This window comes from Scyliorhinus canicula, chromosome 21, assembly GCF_902713615.1.
Source record: "Scyliorhinus canicula chromosome 21, sScyCan1.1, whole genome shotgun sequence".
Taxonomy (NCBI): domain Eukaryota; kingdom Metazoa; phylum Chordata; class Chondrichthyes; order Carcharhiniformes; family Scyliorhinidae; genus Scyliorhinus; species Scyliorhinus canicula.
Window position 1 is genome coordinate 55,756,547 of NC_052166.1, and position 18,384 is coordinate 55,774,930.

The following is an 18,384-nucleotide window of genomic DNA, read 5'->3' on the forward strand; positions in this document are numbered from 1 at the left end:
TAACAGACTAGGCATATAAATACTGTGGCTACCAGAGCAAGTCAAAGGCTAGGAATCCTACGGCGAGTAGCTCACCTCCTGACTCCCCAAAGATTGTCCACCATCTGGTGGACTTAAATACTTTCCACTTGCCTGGATAGGTGCAGCTCCAACAACACTCAAGAAGCTTGGCACCCATCCAGGATAAAACAGCCAGCTTGGTTGGCACCCTAATCACAGAAATTCACTCCCTCCACCACTGATACACAGTGACAGCAGTGTCTGCCATCTACAAGATACACCGGATGAACTTACTAAGGCTCCTTTGACAGCATCTTCCAAACAACCATCTAGAAGGGCAAGAGCAGCAGATACATGGCAACACATGGAATTTTCCCTCCAAGTCACTCACCATCCTGATTTGGAAATATATCCCATTCCTTCACTGCTGCTGGTTCAAACTCTTATAACTACCTCGCTAACAGGACTGCACCAACACCACATGGACGGCAATGTTTCAAAAATGCATCTCACCACCACTTTCTCAAGGACAAATAAAAATGGGGCAGTAAATGTCTGGGTCACCCACATCTCGTGAATGATTTTTTTAAAAATCCCACAATCATCTACTCCCCAATATCCTCAGACCCCTTTGATGACTTCTTGTCAACTGAGCTCCATGAAGCAGTGCTACATTTACAGTCCCCACCCCCAGGCAGTGGGTTGCCTGTCAGCACTAACTTAGCACTGACATTTTCATTACTGAGTGTCATGTGAGAATACCTTTAAGAACTGGGTGTTTATCAAATAGCTGCAGTGATGTCAGAGTGTGGGTGGAGCTGGGCTGGCTGTCTTTCACTTTCGTTTTTGAGCAGGCAGCTACAATGTGTTTTAGTTTCGCTTTCAGAGCTGGATAGCTACAGGCAAAGCAAGTAGCTGTATAGGGATCTCTCTCTGCAATCTGAAGACTGTCTCCAGATCATTTGAGGATTTCAAGGTAATACCTGTTTCTGTAGAGAATTTAAACCTGCTGTCGTTCTGTAAAAAGGTTCTTTTGGTCTTATGGATGTTGTTAGGAAAGTTATGACAGGTTAGTTATAGAATATTGTATTTATGGAGATTATTGGTAGTTGTTAAGATGTTTGCTGTGGGTTTATAAAGTGTTGACTGGATTCATAAATAAACATGGTTTTGCTTTAAAAGCACTTCACGCCTGTAAAGTAGGCCCTCGTACTCCCCATAACCACAATCTATTGAAAGTCGTGGGTCAGGTGAACTCCATGATACACTTTGGTGTTCTCTAAACCCTGGCCCATAACACTGAGTCAACAAAATCAAAGTGTTCTCTTTTGGTGACATTGAACACATGGTGCAATTACTCCCCCTTAGCATCTACCTGATATCCATTCAAAATTAAAATTATCCCATCATAAGGAAGTGAACAATAAGGTGAGAAATATATGCTTACCGTGTGGGCATTCCAAAAGTTATTTCAGGAAGAAGGCCTTCTTTCTTCTCTGCCTTTTTCCCCAAAGTTCCAATGTCGTGTGTTGCCCTAAACTGTTGGATCTCCCGTGGAGTAATTAGTCCAGCTTTGATTGCCGCTTTATTCAGTGCCGCAAAGTCACGTTTCAGTTTTTGCAGTGTTTCCTGTTTTCTGGGTTTCACTGTGTGCCAGTGACCAATCGCTGAAAGAGAAAGTGAAAAAGAACATTCATGTGGATTACCTGTGTTGACTAGCGGACTAATACATGGATTCTTATGACCTATACAGACTTCAATCTTTTATTACCTTGAAAGCAGTGAATTATTTTCTGTTAGAATAATCAGACAGGATTTGTGAAGGGTAGGCAATTGTCTTCCAATGTGTGGCATCTGTCTCCGGCAGAGGGCGATGATCAGGAAGTGATTGTGGCGTTGGTTGCAGAGGAGAGGAAGCCTTTTACAGGGTGGAGTGGAGGTATTTGTTTGTGGTGCTGGAGCGATTCAGGATAGAGCTGAAGGTTGTGTCGTGGGTTAAGTTGCACCAGGGGCCAAAGGCTAGTGTCTGGGTAAATAATGTACAGTCGGGCTACTTCTGACTGCATAGGGGAATGAGGCAGGGGTGCCTAATGTTTCCTCGCCTATTCGTGTTGGCGATTGAGTCTTTGGCCATTGGCTTGAGGAGCTCAGATAAGTGGAGGAGGATCTGTTGCCATACGTTACAATCCGGTCGCGCCAATAGGGGACACAATGGGGATACAAAAACGGTTTGAAGCTTTATTTCATTTCATAGAATTTACAATGCAGAAGGAGGCCATTCGGCCCATCGAGTCTGCACCGGCTCTTGGAAAGAGCACCATACCCAAACCCATACCACCACCCTATCCCCATAACCCAGTAACCCCACCTAACACTAAGGGCAATTTGGACCCTGAGGTCAATTTAGCCTGGCCAATTCACCTAACCTGCACATCTTTGGACTGTGGGAGGAAACCGGAGCACCCGGAGGAAACCCACGCAGACATGGGGAGAACGTGCAGACTCCACACAGTGACCCAAGCCGTGATTCGAACCTGGGACCCTGGAGCTGTGAAGCATTTGTGCTAACCACTGTGCTACCGTGCTGCCCTATCCGAGTATAAAATGAATCGGGACAAAAGTGAATGTTTTCCGGTCACTCCACCGGGGAGGGAAACTAATTTAGGGCTGTTGCTGGTCAGGCATTTCAGGTACTTAGGGGCAAGTGATTGGTGCAGCTTCGGAAGCCAAATTTTAGAAGCTTGGTGAGCAGGGTGAAGGCAGACCTACAGAAATGGGATAGTCACCCACCTGGAAAGTGCAATCGGTGAGGATGAATATCTTGCCACTGTTCTTGTTCCTGTTTCAATGCTTGACAGTGTCTCTACCAAAGGCATTCTTTGGAGGGGGGGAAAGCATGATTTTGGCGATTATATGGGCAGGGAAGGTGGCAAGGGTCTGAAGAGTGGTCCTAAAGAGGGAGCAGCAGTCACATGGGGGGGGGGGGGGGGGTTTAGGGCTGCCGAACCTGTTTTACTACTATTGGGCGGGGAATGCGGAGAAGTTGTTGGGTTGGTTGGGGGGATGGGGGGGATCAGGAGTCCACTTGGGTAAAGATAAGGGCCAGATTGTGTGAGGGGTCAGGATTGCAGGCGCCTGTGATGGCCCCACTCCTGTTCTCCCCCACGACGTTTTCGGGGAACCTGGTGGTGGTGGCTATGCTAAAAATATAAGATAATTACGGCAGCACTTTAAAGTGGGGAAAGGGCCGAGGATGATACCGGCCAGGAATAATCATATAGAATCATACAAAAGTTACAGCACGGAGGGCGGCATGCGGCGCAGTGGTTATCACTGGGACTACGGCGCTGAGGACCCGGGTTCGAATCCCGGCCCTGGGTCATTGTACGTGTGGAGTTTACACGTTCTCCCCATGTCTGCGTGGGTTTCACCCCACAACCCAAAGATGTTCAGGCTAGGTGGATTGGCCACACTAAATTGCCCCTTAATTGGAAAAAAATAATTGGGTACTCTAAATTTTTTTAAAATGTTTTTAAAGTTACAGCACAGAAAGAGGCCATTCAGCCCATCTTGCCCATGCCAGCCCTAGGACACTCAAGTAACTTTCTAATCCCAACCTCCCTGTCCCAGTACATCGCCCTGTAGCTTAGAGCACTTAAGGTGCAGATCCAGGTACCTTTTAAAAGAATTTTGTGTCTCTGCCTCCACCCCCACCTCGGGCAGCGAATTTCACTCTCCCACTACCCTCTGCATAAAAAAGCATTTCCTCATGTCCCTTCTACACCATCTGCTACTTATCTTGAGTCTATGTCCACTGGTTCTAGAATTCTCCACCAGGAGATATTTTATCCTGTCCACCATATCTTTTCCCCTCATAATTTTGTACACTCAATTAAGTCACCCCTCAGCCTTCTTTGTTCCAAGGAAAATAACCCCAACCTATTCAATCTCTCCTCGTAGCCACACTTCTCTAGCCTTGGCAACATTCATGTTTGAACCGGCTGGGGTGGATGGCAGGTTTCGGGGATGGGAGGACAAGGGGAGTGGTAGTAATGGGGGATTTGTTCCTGAAGGGGCGGTTTGCGAATTTGGGGGAGTTCGCAAAGAAGTATTGGCTCCTGCAGTCGGAGGTCCTTGCAAGTTCGGAGTTTTGCAAGGAAAGTTTATTCGAGTTTTCCGGTTGCACCTCCTGCCTCGTTGGTGGAGAGGGTAATGTCGTTGGCCTGGTTGAAGGAGGGTAAAACTTCAGTTATCTATGGAAGGCTGCTGGCAGAGGATGGGCCTTGCTGGAGGGGGATTAAGGTGAAATGGGAGGAGGAACTATGGGGTGAAGTAGAGGAGGGGGTGTGGTGTGAGGCCTAAAGGAGGGTGAATGACACGTCGTCATGTGCGAGGCTCGGGCTCATATAACTGAAGATGATACATCGGGCACACTTAACGGTGGCAAAGATGAGTTGGGTGTTTGAGGGGGTAGAAGATAAGTGCGAGCAGTGTTGGGAGAGGCTCCAGTGAATCACGTACATTTGTTCTGTGCATGTCCTAAGCCAGCAAACCTTTGGGGCCCCTCCTTCAGCATCATGTCACTGATCTTAGGCAGTGAGCTGGGGTTGGGTCCCCTACAGGCCATATTCGGGGTGTCAGAGCTGCCAGAGTTACAGGCGGGAGTGGGGACAGATGTTTTAGCCCTCGCCTCTCTGATTCCTCGCAAGCTGGTTCTGCTGGAGGGCAGGTCAGCTTCTCCACTCAGTGCCTCGATATGGCTGGGGGACTTCCTAGAATTTTTGTATTTGGAGAAAGTTAAATACACACTGAGGGGGTCAATTGGGAGGTACTATATAAGGTGATTCCATTTATTATGTATTTTAAAGAGCTGTCCAGTGTCAGCTACTGGGGGGAGCATTGGGGGTTTGAGTGGCTGTTCTTGTTTTTGTGTTATGTTTTTGCATTTGTATATTTTTTTTAAATGTTCAATAAAAATATTTACCAATCAAAAATCTGTTTTAGAGTAAAAAATAATTGTGGACATCCTTTTTAGAATCATGCATTTTGAATTCTGTTCATAAAATTTCATATTGTGGTGAATTATATACTGTTGGTATGATGTTCGATGAGTAGATTATACATTATTTTAATACAGTAACAAAACTTGTACTTACTTTTGCCTTCGAAACGCTTTTTTTATCCTCTCTTTTAAACCAAACTCTTCAATCTTTCCCTCTCATTTCATTTCTTTTCTATATTTTGTTGGACTCCAATTCACCATTTTTATTTCTCCATCTTGCTTTCTATTTCCATTTTCCCACATCACATCCTTTCTGGCTGTCTGCAAGAGCAACACGCTACTCCGACTTTCCAGCCCTTTCCTCCTACCCCTGCAATTTATTTTTCTCTTCAGGTTCTTATCTGGTCCCCTTTTCAAAGCCTCCACCAGGCTCTCAAATTGTGCATTTAAATCATTTGCTGCGTAAAATTATTTTTCCTCAGGTCACAGTTGGTTCTTTTACCTGATTTTAAATGAGCCTTCCCTGGTCCAGGATTCTTACACCAATTGGAATAGTTTATCTATATCTGCTCTGTTTAGCCCTCTCATGATTTGAACACCTCTCAACCATCTCACCTCTGAGGAGATCAACACCAGGGTCAGGATTCTCCCTACCTGGCGGGGCGGGGGGTCCCGGTGGGATGGAGTGGCGTGAACCACTCCGGCGTCGGGCCACCCCAAAGATTTCTCTGCACCTTTAGGGGCCAAGCCCTAACCTTGAGAGGCTAGGCCCGCGCCGGAGTGGTTGGCGTCCCGCCGGCCGGCGGGATAGGCCTTTGGCGCCACGCCAGCCGGGGCTGAAGGGACTTCTCCGGCCGACAGAAGTACGCGCATGCGCCGGAGCGTCAGCGGCTGCTGACATCATCCCCGCGCATACGCAGGGGAGGGGGTCACTTCAGTGTCTGCCATCTTGAAGACTATGGCGAACGCGGAATGAAAAGATTGCCCCCACGGCACAGGCCCGCCCGCCGATCGGTGGGCCCCGATCGCGGGCCAGGCCACCGTAGGGCCACACCTGGGCCAGATCGCCCCACGCCCCCCCCAGGACCCCGGAGCCTACCCGCGCCGCCTGGTCCCGCTGGTAAGGTAGGTGGTTTGATTCCCGCCGGCGGGACCGGCATGACAGCAGCGGGACTTCGGCCCATCACGGGCCGGAGAATCCCGGGGGGGGGGCGCGATTCCCGCCCCCGCCGAATCTCTCGTGCAGGAGACTTCGGGAGACGGCGGGGGCGGGATTCACGCCGGCCCCCAGCGATTCTCCGACCCGGCCCCAGGGGGGGGGGGGGGGTGTCAGAGAATTCCGCCTCAGATTCTTTTTTTAAAATAATTGTCACAAGTAGGCTTACATTAACATTGCAATGAAGTTATTGTGAAAAGCCCCCATTCGCCACATACCAGCGCCTGTTCGGGTACACAGAAAGAGAATTCAGAATGTCCAAATTACCTAATAGCATGTCTTTCAGGACTTGTGGGAGGAAACTGGAGCACCTGGAGGAAACCCATACAGACACGGGGAGAACGTGCAGACTCCGCACAGACAGTGACCCAAGCCGGGAATCGAACCTGGGACACTGGTGCTGTGAAGCCATAGGGTTAACCACTATGCTACCATGCTGCCCCAATGGCTTCTCCAATCTACCAACATAACTGAGCGCCCTCATCTCTGGAACCATTTTTGTTCACCTTTTCTGTACATCCTTACTCAAGTGCAGTGCTCAGAATACTCCAGTTGAGGCCGAACAAATGTTAATTGCTTTTGTACTCCAAAGGGTGAATATTATGGGAGGACTTATTGCCCAGCTATGCAATGCTCAGTGGCGATGACTCAGGAACTCTAAGGATGCCCAAGTAAAGAGAGCATTGGGTCCCAGAGGACCCCAACTCAGGTGGGATCAGGGCTTTTGGGTGGTGAGAGATCAGGTACCCCAGGGGCAGGGTGGGAGGGATGGCAGGTTTTGGAGGCCAGGTGGGTTTTGGAGGCCAAACAGAGGAGGCACAAAGGGGAGGGAGTGTTCAATTTTGATGGTTGTGTCCCTGATGCATATGGGGTACCCTCACCCACCTCCGCAAAAGATGTACATCCTTCCTTCCCACTTTTTCGCCTCAGATGGTGGGTGAAAAAAAATGTTTTGCTCTCTCGCCCACCTACCCACATAAAGCACATTATGGTGTGGGCAACGTTATGTTTGGGTCAATTAGTTTGTTAACATGCTCAATTGCTCATTTATGATAATTTTTATAATGGCAGATAGGCAGCTGATTTTGGTGCCTGCCCAGCGACCATATTATCTGAAATCAGCGTGTTGGCATTGTTTTCACCACCTAACATCATCACGTCAAATTTTATGCATGGGATGGCAGCAGTCCTGATTTGCAAGTGTAAAATCTGTGTCCATTCCTTTATCTATAAAACCCAAAACCCTGTATGCATTATTTTGCTCAATCTGCCCTGCCACATACAACAATTCATGCTCCTGGTCTCTCTGTTCCTACTCTCTCTATAGAAAGTGCCCTTTATTTATATTGCCTCTCCTTTCTCTTCCTTCCAAAATGTACATTCCTGTTATGGGCCAGGGTTTAGAGAACCCCAAAGTGTATCATGGAGTTCACCTGACCAACAACTTTTAGTAGATTGTGGTATGGGGAGCACACGGCCCACTCTGTAGGTGTGGTACAGCAGAAATGGAAAAGTATTTTTTAAAGCAAAACAATGGGCGGAATTCTCCGCTCCTCACGCCGGATGAGAGAATCAGGTCCGCTCTCGCACCTCCCGCGATTCTCCCACCCCCCCCAAAATGGCGTGTCGCGTTTTGCGATTCTCCGACCCGGATGGGCTGAGCGGCCTGCCATTCGTGACCGTTTCACGACGACAGCAACCACACCTGGTTGCTGCCGTCGTGAACACGGCGTGAGATGCCCGTTTGGGGCTTGTGGGGGGCCTAGAGGGGACTGAGCACCACGACCGTGCTCGGGAGGGGACAGGCCCACGATCGGTGCCCATCGATCGTAGGGCCGGCGTCTCTAAAAGACGCTCTCTTTCCCCTCCGCCGCCCCGCAAGATCAAGCCGCCACGTCTTGCGGGGCAGCGGAGGGGAAGACGGCAACTGCGCATGCGCGGGTTAGTGCCGGCCAAACTGCGCATGTGCGGCTGACGTCATTAGGCGTGTCGGCCTCGTCATTCTCGGCGCGCCAGCGACAAGGCCCGGTGGCCAAGTCTCCCGTCATGGCCTTCCTAGCCCCCCCGTGGGGGGAGAATAGGGAGCCAGGAGAGGCCTCCAAAGCCGTCGTGAACCTCTCCGGTGACACGCCATTTTGGGGGGGTGGGAGAATCGCGGGAGGTGCGAGAGCGGACCTCCCGCGATTCTCCCACCCGGCGTGAGGAGCGGAGAATTCCGCCCAATGTTTATTCTATGAACTCAAGTTAACCTTTTTCAAACATACAGTGAACATCTTAGCAACCATCAATTCAAATACAACCCCCAAGAATACAACACTAAGTAATCCTTAATACCTTCCCAAACAACATCCAGAAGTCAAAAGAAACACCTTTTTACAGAAGCATATCAGGTTTACATTCACTACTGAAAACATTTATAATTCCGAATTCACCAAATGATCAAGATATAGGGCGAAATTCTCCGCGGACCGTCGTGACACCGATTTCCGGCGAGCAAAAGCGGTGCAGATGACTCCGGCGTCGGGGCCTTCTTTTAGGCCGCTAATCTCTGTTCCCGGAGGGGCCAGCATCGGACCGACGCGATATGCGTCATTTTAATGCGCTGCAGAAGTGGCGCGTTGAGAGAGAGAGGACAGGTACCGGCATGGGGAGAGGAGGAGAGGGAGGGGGGGGGGGGGAGAGGAGGAGAGGGAGGGGGGAGAGGAGGAGGGGGGAGAGGAGGAGGGGAGAGGAGAGGGGGGAGGAGAGGAGGAGAGGGAGGGAGGGAGAGGAGAGGAGGAGAGGAGGGGGAGGAGAGGAGGAGAGGAGAGGAGGGGGAGAGGAGAGGGAGGGGGAGAGGAGAGGGAGGGGGAGGAGGAGGAGGGAGGGGGAGGAGGAGAGGGAGGGGGAGAGGAGGAGAGGGAGGGGGGAGAGGAGGAGAGGGAGGGGGAGAGGAAGAGAGGGAGGGGGAGAGGGAGGGGGAGAGGAGGAGAGGGAGGGGGGAGAGGAGGAGAGGGGGGAGAGGAGGAGAGAGGGGGGAGAGGAGGAGAGAGGGGGGAGAGGAGAGAGGGGGGAGAGGAGGAGAGAGGGGGGGAGAGGAGGAGAGAGAGGTGGGGTGTGTGTACCGGCCTTCAGAGGGAGGGGGGTGTGGGTACCGGCCTTCAGAGGGAGGGGAGGGGGGTGTGGGTACCGGCCTTCAGAGGGAGGGGGGGTGTGGGTACCGGCCTTCAGAGGGAGGGGGAGGGGGGTGTGGGTACCGGCCTTCAGAGGGAGGGGGGTGTGGGTACCGGCCTTCAGAGGGAGGGGGAGGGGGGTGTGTGTACCGGCGTTGAGAGAGAGGGGGGGCGGCGTTGGAGGGGGGTAGGGGTGGTGGGGGTGGGTAGGGGTGATGAGGGGGGTAGGGGAGGTGAGGGGGTAGGGGCGTTGGAGGGGGTAGGGGTGGTGGGGAGGGGGGTAGGGGTGGTGGGGAGGGGGGTAGGGGTGGTGGGGTGGGGGCAGAGGGGGGGCGCCGCTGCCCCCAACCCCCCACCCCTATCCCTACCCCCCCACCCCCTACCCCTACCCACCCCCACCACCCCTACCCCCCTCCCCACCACCCCACCACTCCTACCCCCCTCCCCACCACCCCTAACCCCCTCACCACACCCCACCCCCCTCACCACCACCCCTACCCCCCCCCCCACCACCCCTACCCTCCCCACCACCCCTAACCCCCTCACCACCACCCCACCCCCCTCACCACCACCCCTACCCCCCTCCAACGCCGCCCCCCCATCTCTCTCAACGCCGGTACCCCCCTCAATGCCGCAACCCCCCCTCAACACCGCAACCCCCCCTCAACGCCGCAGCCCCCCCCTCAACGCCGCAACCCCCCTCAATGCCGCAACCCCCCCCCTCAACGCCGCAACCCCCCCCCAAACGCCGGGACACTCTCTCTCCCCCCTCCCCCCCCCAAACGCCGGGACACTCTCTCTCTCTCTCCCCCCCCTCCCAAACGCCGGGACACTCTCTCTCTCCCCCCCACACCCCCAAACGCCCCCACACAAATGCCGGGACTCTCTCCTCCCCCCCCCCCCCCCCCCCCCGCACTCGCCCTAGGTCACTGAACGGCGTCAACCATCATCAATGGTTGACGCCGTTTTAAAGCTACTGCGTTTTTCGCCGACGTGACCCGTGGCCACGTCGGCGGGACTTCGGCCCATCCGGGCCGGAGATTTGGTGAAAGTAAAAATATAATGAAATCCCGCCGGCGCCAGCTGTTCTCAGAGGCTGCCGGCGGGATTTGCACAACGACCCTGCGTGGGGTCGGAGAATTTCGCCCATAGTCTTTTCATAGCAGATAGATCAACATTACACCTGCTTTGTCTGGCTTCAGCTCCAACACTGAAAACGAAACTAAAACACACCCTGCAGCAAACAGCCTAAAACGAAAGTAAAAAGCTGGCAGACAGCCCAGCTCCACCAATACTCTGACATCACTGATAAACACCTATTTCTTAAAGATACATTTGTTAAACACCCATTTCTTAAAGATACTCTCACATGACATTCCACACTTTGCCACATTAAATTTCATCTGCCACATGTCTGCCCAATTCACCATTGTTATGATCCCTGATAATGTTATAAATGAACAGGAGGATTCCAGAATGGAACGCTGGCTCAAAAGTCTGTAACTTTTTTCATTAAAACATGGAGGAACAAAGTCACAGGGCTGCTAATTAGCTTTAACAGTAAGAAATGTTTTTACTAAACATGGAACAATTGCAGTATAATACAATACTCCTTTATTCCTCTCCCCCTTAGATTCACAATTAAACATAGATCTTAAGGTTAACACAGGATGTCAAAGCATATTTTAAGCTGCAACAGAATCTCCCCTGATAATTGTCACATGAGTTTCCAAACTCCTCTCCCAAAAAATACTTTAAAACCTGTGTTCACAATAATGCTTTCCATTAGCAGTTTGCATTCTGAAATCCAGTCCATGTTTTACAAATTACTCTTATAAACATTGCTTCCGCTCCACTTTTAACAGTAAGTACCCACCAGGATTTTACACCAACCCCTTTAGGATTCCTTTGTCTTGACTACTGTATAAGCTGTTCACAATTGGTTTAACTCTCAATTCCGAGACTCTAGTAAAATGGCATCAAATGTTTTATCTACGTCTGAAATCTGCTGTCCCATTTTACATCTGGTTACTTTCACTCAGAACACTTTGTTTGCTCTTCCTTGAATTCTTCTGAACAATACCTCAGTCCCTGTTCTCATAACTTCAGTCATCTTAGACACTCGTTCTATCCCAATTCCTTGGTTATCTGGACAATAACTCATTCCTTAGTGTTACAACCCCCACAAGACCCACGACCCGATTAATCTCCCTGTGAGCCTCATGGAGTATGAGCCCTTCTGCTGAGGGCGAAGGCCTATCAACAGACTAGTTAATTCAGTATCATAAAAGCCGGCCTAGTTGGAGCAGAGCTGTAGAGCAACACGGTAGTGCGTGGTTACAACTGTCACTTCACAGCGCCAGGGTTCCAGGCTCGATTCCCGCATGGGTCACTGTCTATGTGGAGTCTGCACGTTCTCCCCGTGTCTACGTAGGATTCTTCCGGGCACTCCTGTTTCCTCCAACAAGTCCCGAAAGCCGTGCTTATTAGGTGAATTGGACATTGTGAATTCTCCCTCTGTGTACCCGAACAGATGCCGGAGTGTGGCGACTGGGGGACTTTCACAGTAACTTCATTGCAGTGTTAATGTAAGCCTACATGTGACAATAATAAAGATTATTATTGTTATTCACGACTGGGACTAGGACTGTTACTTGTAAATAGTTTCCTTCTGGAAAAGAAAATTCTTGACTCTCCTTTCTGGACTCTGCCATTACTACTAAACGTAAGAAGCTTGCATCTTTGCAACTCCCTTGTCTTGTCCAGTTTGTCCTGGCAGAGTTGAGAGGTGTTCACTCCCCGGTGTCCTGTCTCCACCTGCAATATAATCAGCTAAAACTAAAACATAAAAGCTTTTCTATCCTTAGATGGTTTGCTCGATGGTGGCCCTTGTAGTCACATTGTAGCATTTGTATGTGTCCTCTGCCTGTGCATTGGATTTGCATACAGGGGTCAGAGCCATGTCTTTAGGGAAACCACTTATCCCCCAATAAGCAGCCGCAAAGGTGTTCAGGTGCCCTGAAGAACTAAGGCAATTGGGACTGTCTAAGGATGTAGGAATCGTGGTAGCTTCTTGAAGACCTTATGCACAGCTGCATGATCTGCTTATTCTGGCAATTCTGTAGAAGCCTTGATTGCCACATGACAGTCAATGGCTCCCTGCACCTGAGGAAATCCAGTCATGACCCTGAATGGCCTGATCAGTTGAGAACTTGATAGAATGACCAGTCTGACCATTCATAACCTTCCTTATACAGCGAAGAGTATTTAACTGAAAGATGTCTTCTATCTCCAGATGATTTATGAAACGGCAAAATTGTTGCGTGACGATGCAATTTTTGAAGTAACAACGTCAGCCACTTCCCAATGGCATCATCTCTTGCCACATCATACCACACACTCTGTCACCACCTGCCTAAGAGATACAGGTTTTAAAAAATAAATTTAGAGTACCCAATTCATTTTTTCTGATTAAGAGGCAATTTAGCATCTTCAATCCACCTTGCACATCTTTGGGTTGTGGGGGCGAAACCCACGCAAATATGGGGAAAATGTGCAAACTCCACATGGACAGTATCCCAGAGCCGGGATCGAACCTGGGACCTCGGCACTGTGAGACTACAGTGCTACCACTGCACTACCGTGCTGCCCTCGAGATACAGTTTTTATAGACACTGAAGCTCAGACAACGCCAAGAAGTTGATCTTCTGACCCTTTGAGTTGGATAATGCCTTCTCTGACTGTGGGGCTGCCATCTTGCCCTCATGCATCCTCCTTATCAATATCTAATGAGCGCCTCAACCCACAGAAGCTCCTCAGGCCGCTGCATAGGTGCTACTTGTAGCTGCACCCCCATTTCCGTGCCATTCTCCTCCTGACTGAAGTAGTCAAAGTCTGAAAACATTGACTCCATAACCAAATGAATCTTCTCTCAAGAATGTCTTCTATCTCCAGTGGTTGCTGTGGATCTGGGAGACGCCAATGCAATAACAGCACTTCAGTTTGGCCCTACCTTTTGCAGTGCCTCCTGTGTTGCTTACTTAAGGCACAGCTTGCAGACTTCTTCAAATTATGGTTGTCAGTTCTCTCCTCAACTCAACTGCTGCTCAAATCTCACCTCCTTTAAATAAGTGAAACTCTGAACCTCTGTGTAATCTGTGTGCCATTCTTAAAATCAGAAAATGGTTGCAAATTCATGACAATTGGTGTTTAACTACATTAATTACCTGTTCACTGCCAGTGTGGCTGCCGGCGATCTGTACTGCCGCCTGCATTTTGTAAAATTAGTTGGCAGAAAGTCAGGAGCCTGTCTGACATGGGCCAACCCTTTATAATGGCACCCACCCTCCCCACTGCCACAAGTCCAATAAAATTCTGAGAAATGTGTCAAATTTTTCCAAAGCAAATGTTAGCTTTGTGAAATTACAGTACATTATACATCAATAATGGATATTATAATCATAGTTTGTATAAATTTGAAATGTCCTTTGAATTGTGCTGATTTCTACTGTAATTAATAAAGTATAATATTCAGAAGTTAATCTCTTCCTCATTACCTGCAGGAACTCCGCCATCATTGACTTTCTCAATTGTCCCATACACATAGTTAGGCCCTGGTAGGAGGTTGCCACTGCGCTTTCCCTTGCCAAGTTCTGGCTAAAACAAGAAAGAGACAATAATAAGGATTATTTATTGAGTAGAAAAGGACCTTTTGGGTTCTGGATTTCAATTTTTAAAAATCATTCTAGTGTTAAAACACAAAGGACCTGAAAGGGTCATCCATATAATCACAATCAAGAACAAGAGGTTGCCTTTCCCTTCTTAAGTTTCAATAGTTTTATTTGAATCAAAATGAAGCCAGCATAAAATAATGGACACATAGGTTGCTGAAATCCTATCCATACCTTTGTTGTTTTCAGACTCAACCATTCCATTGCTCTGCTGGCCAGCCTGCCATCTTCAGCTTATTAACGTGCTGCTTGTATTCTGACTCACACAAAATTGTGTTCATCCACCGACTATGTGAGCACTGACCAATGTTGGCTCCTGGTCAGGCAACAACTCAATTTTCAGATTCTCATACATGTTTCAAATACCCTTCCTATCTCAATAACCTTTTCCAACCCTATCGACCTCCAGCATCTCTGACCTTCTCTTACACATCACCAGTTTTGGTTGATGTACCATTGCCGTCCATGTTTCGGCCCTATGTTCAGACATTCCCTCCCTACATCTCTTGGCATCTCCAACTCTCTCTCTCATTTTTTAAGACACTTCTTAAAAGCTACCTCTTTGACCATGCCTGTCCTTATGTTTCCTTCTGTGGCTATGTGTCAAATTTTTCTTAATAATCACTCTTGTCACTTGGGCATTTAATTGCATTAAGGTGCTATATATAAATGCAATTTATAGTTCCTCTTTCTGTTGCTCCACTTCTGCTTTTCTCTCTCATCCCTCTCTGTTCTCTTCTTTCCTCACAGTCTTTTTCTTTATTTTTAGGTGGGTGCTGGTGGGTAGCATGTTGGAGCAAAATGTCGAATCATGTCTCTCTTCCCATCCTTGCTCTTAACTCAGGTTTCCCTCACTTCTGTTGTGCTCTTCATCTCTTCATATCCCATTCCTGCGTCCCTGCGTGCCACCCTTCTCGCTCCCACCTTTCCCCCTACCTTTATCTCTTTGAACTTGTGTGTTCAACTATATTGCACTCTCCCAGTGCCCACACCCCTCCAGACACTGTCATCACTAATTTCAGTCCATTTATTCCTTCCAATCCCACTCACTCCTCTCAACCCTTATCCTGTTTTCTTCTTTATGTCCCTGATCACTTCTACTCTCTCTTCCTATGTTTCTCTCAAATGGATTATATTTATACGATTAAGTTTACTGGTTTTTATTCTTTAAAAGTATAGAATTAGGAAGACACTTGTGTGAACTTAAATAATAATATAATAAAAACAGAAAATGCTGGAAAAATTCAACAGGTCTGCAGCATCTGTGGAGTGAGAGGGGTGGATTCTCGCTGGAGCTGAATTGCACCAGTTTTGCGATCCCCTTGTGGTTGTAAAGAGGGATGCAATTCAGTGTTCCATGCCATGCAAATTTATGCATGGTGTGGAATATGAGGGATTCTCAGGAATCTCGCTATCGGGCCGTCACCTTGAGCGGGCCTGCCCCCCCCCCCCCCCCCCCACCCCTCCCCCCCCCCCCACACTGCAAATTAGCAGACCCCGCAACTCACCACAAATTGTTCTGGACCCCCCCCAATCACAAATCGGCCTTGAACTGCCCGGCCTTGAACATCCCAACCCCCCCCCCACCAAACCCACAAGTATGTGGGTGACCCATCCCCACCCCAGGGACCCCTGTAATAGGGACCCCTTCCATCCAGGGACTCATGTAATAAGGGAAACCCCTAGGGATCTCTGTAATAGGGAGACATCGCCCCCAGGAATTCCTGTAATGGGGGGAACCCCCATGGACCCCTGTAATAGGGGAATTCCCCCCAAAGAAACCTCTATAATTGATGGGACCCCACCCCCCAGAAAAGAACCCTGTCTGGAAGCTAGAGAACAGTCCAGATTTGTTGCCTGACCTGCCATATTTGACCTTGCTGTTATAGTTCCCTCTCCTTAACACACACAGCTGATCATGAGTTCAGCAGCAAAAGGCTGATACCACCAGCATTTTTTATGGAATCATCATCCAACGTTCAGGTTAGTTGCTGATTACTTTCTACAGGCTCTTCCTGAGTCTTTGTAAGGACTGGGTGTCTGCAGGTGTTCATAAATGTGGTAAAATCTGCAGTGAGTGACATTAAACATAGGGAAGGCGTTCGGTCCTACTACCAAGAGTTCTAAGCTCACCACTTGCTCCTGTTTTTGAGGGCTTTGGTAGCCTATCCAGCATCAAAGAGAGATAGGGCTCAGTTAGAAAAGGAGCGGCTCATGGAGGGATGAGGGGGAGACCTACTTAAGGTCTTCAAGAGCAATTCTGCTACCTGCACCTAATCTACTCCAGTGACTGAGCATGGCTGATGGAAGGCTGCTGACTTTCAGTGGGGGAGGCTGCAGGCATTTTTACAGGACGCGAGCGGCCTTGGACCTTGAAGGCCTGACGTCAGAGTGCACCACCTCGGCATGGTATCAGCAACTTGAGCTGGCTGGCTGACTTGCAACAGAAAAAAATGCTGTGCACTATGGTAGTGCTGGGCTACATACCATAATCATTATAAACTGACAGCACAAAGTTTGCATTGCTTTGAATGGTAATCCCACATCATGTTTTCCCCCATGTCCGATTTCGGGGGCTAGTCACAGTTTTGTCCCCTGTAAGTACTATGAAAACACCATCTGCAGGTACAATGGCTAATTTCAGAAAAATGCGAACGCTTTTATAATAGGATTTTCCACAAGAATAGGTTTACATGGGAACCTTTCAATGAAATGTACTCAATGAAATATACTGATAAATGGTAGGTCAACAGGCTTGTTAACTCACCACTGGAATTCACGTTTTTCTTTTGAAATGTTGTAACTGTAGCTAATATTAAAACGTATTTCATGGCGTTCTGAACAACTTCAATGCCCTTCAGATTGAAGGTTTTCACAAAATCAAATTTACTATTATTTATTTGCATTCATGTTTACTTATGATATTAACAGACCAGTTAATATCGTTTGAATCTGTGCCAGCCCAGAGCTTGCAATCTGTAGTCTTTGGATTGTGAGACAAGTTATTACTGTTCCAACAGAACTGTTGAATCAGGAAAGTAAAAGATACCAAGATTATTCTGTTTTATTTCGTTTTAAAATCAATTCCCTCTGTGAACATTTTGGCTTTTCGGTCTTTGAGGGATTAACTGCCCTCTGACTGCATCTATATTTCTTTAACCTGCCTCCACGGCGAAGTCATTCTGGGACTCCAGTCACCAAAAGGGAAAGATCGATCTAGTTGGATGTTCTTGCAGCCAATGCTGTTGTGTCATGTCACCTGATTGGGGGGCAAAGCCAAAAAGTGAAGGTTGTTTTTTTTTTGTTTCCACTTGAACATCAGAAGCTGTGGAAATCTGACTGACTGAGGTCTTGGGAGAAGAAACCCGACAAAATACTGAAACAACTGTGCGCCAAATCTCCACTTAGCTCTTGAGAGCCACAATACCATTTTTGGCAATTTATCTCAAAATCACCAAGGATCAGAATTTTCAGTTTCTTTGGCGAAGCCACATCCTGCATTTTTGTTTCCTTTTCTCAAACTCAAGAAATTTTACAGAATGTAATTTTAGAAAATGAAAGTGATTGTTATTTTCTCAAAAATGGCTCTGTTAAATGGAATGCAAATCTGTTGAGGTCGAATGTGATTTGCCAGAATTAAACATCAGTTCACCTAATAATTGTCCACAACCAACCTCATACTAGGGCTTTCCATTCACATGTTTCTACAGACTGCTGATCTAATTTCTTATGAACACAACTGCATACTAGAGAGTTACTCACTCATATTTGGGGGATAATAGAGGCGGGGGGGGGGGGGGGGGGTGGAGTGACTGCAAAATCCCATGACAGTCGGGAAACGAGATTCTTGTTGGCGAGATCTCATTTCCTGATTTTCGCTGCCCCTCAGCGGTGACATAATGAGGGTCCTGCCCACAAACGGTAGGAATTAAATTTCCATATATTTTAATAAATATGGATCTTACTAAAGGGCTTCCCAGCCACATGATTCCCACCGACTGAATATTCATACCTTGCCAATGTGGTTTACACTAGGTATATAATATAAGAACAGCATTCAGTCAAGGAGAACCTGCCAGGTAAGTAATCCCCCTCTGGGGAGGGGGCACGGGGGGGGGGGGGGGGGGGGGGGGGGGGGTGGTGGAGACGACAGGTCCAGGCAATGCCCTGTCACTGTTCCTGGCACAGGCTGGTACTGCCACCTCAGAAAGGTCATCCTTGCAGTGCCATCTTGTGTAGAGGCAATGCCAGGTTGCCAGTGCCAGGGGTGTGCCCTCTGGGGCT

At 48.7% G+C, this 18,384-nt stretch overlaps 1 protein-coding gene across 1 annotated transcript in view; it reads right to left on the reverse strand.

The window, feature by feature from the left end:
• The window catches only part of cfap77 (cilia and flagella associated protein 77), a 264,362-nt gene that overhangs the window by 123,199 nt on the left and 122,779 nt on the right, over positions 1 to 18,384 (reverse strand). Inside the window, exons 3-4 of the mRNA XM_038781648.1 lie at positions 13,927 to 14,026; positions 1,448 to 1,667 (exon numbers count right to left, since the gene is read on the reverse strand). Coding sequence (XP_038637576.1) covers positions 1,448 to 1,667; positions 13,927 to 14,026 — 320 coding nt within the window. The remainder of the gene's footprint in view (positions 1 to 1,447; positions 1,668 to 13,926; positions 14,027 to 18,384) is intronic.